The following is a 2,940-nucleotide window of genomic DNA, read 5'->3' as shown; positions in this document are numbered from 1 at the left end:
GAATGACTAGAGGGATGGATCTTATGGCAGGAAAACAACCTGCAAAACAAAAAACCGTTAGGCTCGTCGTAGAGGTGGGAGGACCACTTTGCGACCACCCTCCGATGTGAGAATAAACATTTGTAGTGGAGAGAGAAAATAGAGAGAGAAACTAACGCCGGATATAAGTCACTTTATTTGATTGATATGTGGTTTGCTTCGGTAGCTGGAGCATCAGATTATCCCAGTTGCCTATGTGGCTATCATTTACGTTCCGATGGCTGGACTATCTAGTTCGGTACTAAAACGTAGTCTCTTCATTTACTAAACGAGATTGAGCCTGAACTTCACTTATTAAGCTCAACTAAGCTCGCAACCCTAAGCGAGCTTTTTTTATATAATTGTTTTTATATTTCAAATATATACATAGTATTTATTAACTAATATATACTCACGAGCTCAGCTTTAGATTTAGAGTTTGAAACGAGCCCAACTCAAGCTCTCATAAGTTAAATGAGCCAATCTCAAGCCCAGGCGAGTTGATGCTCATCTCGGCATATTTACACCCCAACATACACTTTCAATACATCAATAACACGTTACGACATGTTTTATGACTAATATATCTTCTATGAACGAACAAATTATCATAGAAAAGAGTTCATTAAATTAAACTCCAATATCATAAACCAAACCACATCCACACAATCAACAACTTGAGGTGCAACAAACATCATAACCTCTAAAGAGCAAACCACATTCATATCAACATGATCATCAACATCACAAAAGTAAATAAAAAGATAGTTGCAACCAGATTTAATCTTTAATAATCCCCATCATCTTCATCTTCATTCTCACCAGACTCAGCACCAACCTCCTCATAATCCTTCTCCAATGCAGCCAAATCTTCGCGAGCTTCCGAAAACTCACCTTCCTCCATACCCTCACCAACATACCAATGAACAAACGCCCTCTTCGCATACATCAAGTCGAACTTATGGTCAATGCGAGAGAACACCTCAGCCACACTTGTCGAGTTAGATATCATACACACCGCTCGTTGCACCTTCGCAAGATCACCACCAGGAACCACCGTTGGCGGCTGATAATTAATCCCACATTTGAATCCAGTCGGGCACCAGTCGACAAACTGAATCGTCCGCTTTGTTTTAATAGTTGCCACTGCTGCATTCACATCTTTTGGGACCACATCACCCCTATACATCAAACAACAAGCCATGTATTTACCATGACGCGGGTCACATTTCGCCATCATAGAAGACGGTTCAAAAGCCGTGTTTGTGATCTCAGCAACTGACAGTTGTTCATGGTATGCCTTTTCAGCTGAGATTACTGGTGCGTAAGACGAAAGCATGAAATGGATCCTTGGGTATGGAACAAGATTTGTTTGGAACTCGGTTACATCCACGTTCAACGCCCCATCAAACCTTAAAGACGCGGTTAATGAAGATATAACCTGGGAGATCAGACGGTTTAGATTCGTGTAAGTGGGCCGTTCGATATCCAGAGATCGCTTGCAGATATCGTAAATGGCTTCGTTGTCTAGTAAAACTGCAACATCAGTGTGTTCAAGGAGAGAGTGTGTAGATAGCACACTGTTGTATGGCTCAACGACTGAGGTCGAAACTTGTGGTGAAGGATAGACAGTAAACCCGAGCTTTGACTTTTTTCCATAGTCAACGGATAGGCGTTCTAGTAGAAGCGAGCCGAGACCAGAACCTGTGCCTCCACCAACTGCATTGAACACCAAGAATCCCTGAAGACCAGTGCAGTTGTCAGCAAGCTTCCGTATGCGGTCTAAACATAAGTCAACAATCTCTTTTCCAACTGTAACACAAAAAAAAAAAAAGCAGCACAGTGTAAGGTTTGTCAAACCTAACAGCGCTATCAACTATACAATGATATAAAAGGGGGTGGAATTGGAATATTTACTGGTATAGTGGCCTCGTGCAAAGTTGTTTGCGGCGTCTTCCTTCCCACTAATGAGCTGCTCGGGGTGGAACAGTTGGCGGTATGTTCCAGTTCTGACTTCGTCGATGACAGTGGGCTCAAGGTCAACAAAAATGGCGCGAGGGACGTGTTTTCCAGCACCTGTTTCGCTAAAAAAGGTGTTGAAAGCATCATCACCTCCCCCAACAGTCTTGTCACTTGGCATCTGGCCATCAGGCTGTCAATGTTCAAACACACAACAAGATCAAAATTTATAAAATATATATATATAAGATTCAATTGCCTACTGTCTAACTGACATGATGACAAGTATACTAAAGTACAGTCCATAAGTGCAACTGGCAACCAATTTAGACAATATTAACAGTCTGAAATGAATCGGATAAATCATGAGTAAACGATGTACCTGAATACCATGTTCGAGGCAGTAAAGCTCCCAGCAGGAATTCCCAACCTGAATACCAGCCTGACCGATGTGAACCGAGATACACTCCCTCATTTTCGAACGATTTTGAAGCAGAAAATTATGGTTTATGAAATGGTAAAGAAGAAGAAGAAAAAGATAGAAATATGAAGGGCGTTTATTAAGACGCCTCTCCAATGGATTTCAAATGTTAATTGTGGTTGTATGAAGTTGAAAGTGGGGATCTTATAGCCTCGTTTGCATGGGTTGCCAGCTAAAAATATTCTGGCCAAATGGCAAAAACACATTTTATAAAAAAAAAAAAAAAAAAGATATATCATAAGTTAGTTTAGGGTTTTTCGGTTCGAGTTTTTGTTTCGTCGGTTTGCATAGTTTTTCTATCGAAATCTAAAACTGAACCGAACGAACTTAGAGTTCGCAATGGTTTTTTAACCGAAAAACTCAAATTTTAACAAGATGGGTGTTCTTTATTCGTTTTTAACGGCCTAAACGTTTATTGAGGTGTACAAAAGGGAAATCCATACACCAATACATGTAATTTGGGTTCCTTGGTTTTTACCGAG

At 40.6% G+C, this 2,940-nt stretch overlaps 1 protein-coding gene across 1 annotated transcript; it reads right to left on the bottom strand.

The window, feature by feature from the left end:
* Window positions 1-623: 623 nt before the first annotated feature.
* LOC110895460 (tubulin alpha chain) lies at window positions 624-2,688 on the bottom strand. Its single transcript, XM_022142779.2, has 3 exons — window positions 2,360-2,688; window positions 1,936-2,170; window positions 624-1,830 (listed from the first exon to the last, which is right to left on the bottom strand). Exons 1-3 carry the CDS (start codon window positions 2,450-2,452, stop codon window positions 806-808), a joined length of 1,353 nt encoding a protein of 450 aa, XP_021998471.1. The 5' UTR covers window positions 2,453-2,688; the 3' UTR covers window positions 624-805.
* Window positions 2,689-2,940: the final 252 nt, after the last annotated feature.

This window comes from Helianthus annuus, chromosome 12, assembly GCF_002127325.2.
Source record: "Helianthus annuus cultivar XRQ/B chromosome 12, HanXRQr2.0-SUNRISE, whole genome shotgun sequence".
NCBI classification, from domain to species: Eukaryota; Viridiplantae; Streptophyta; class Magnoliopsida; order Asterales; family Asteraceae; genus Helianthus; species Helianthus annuus.
Note: the sequence above shows the minus strand (reverse complement) of the source record. Positions and strands in the feature narration are given on the sequence as shown.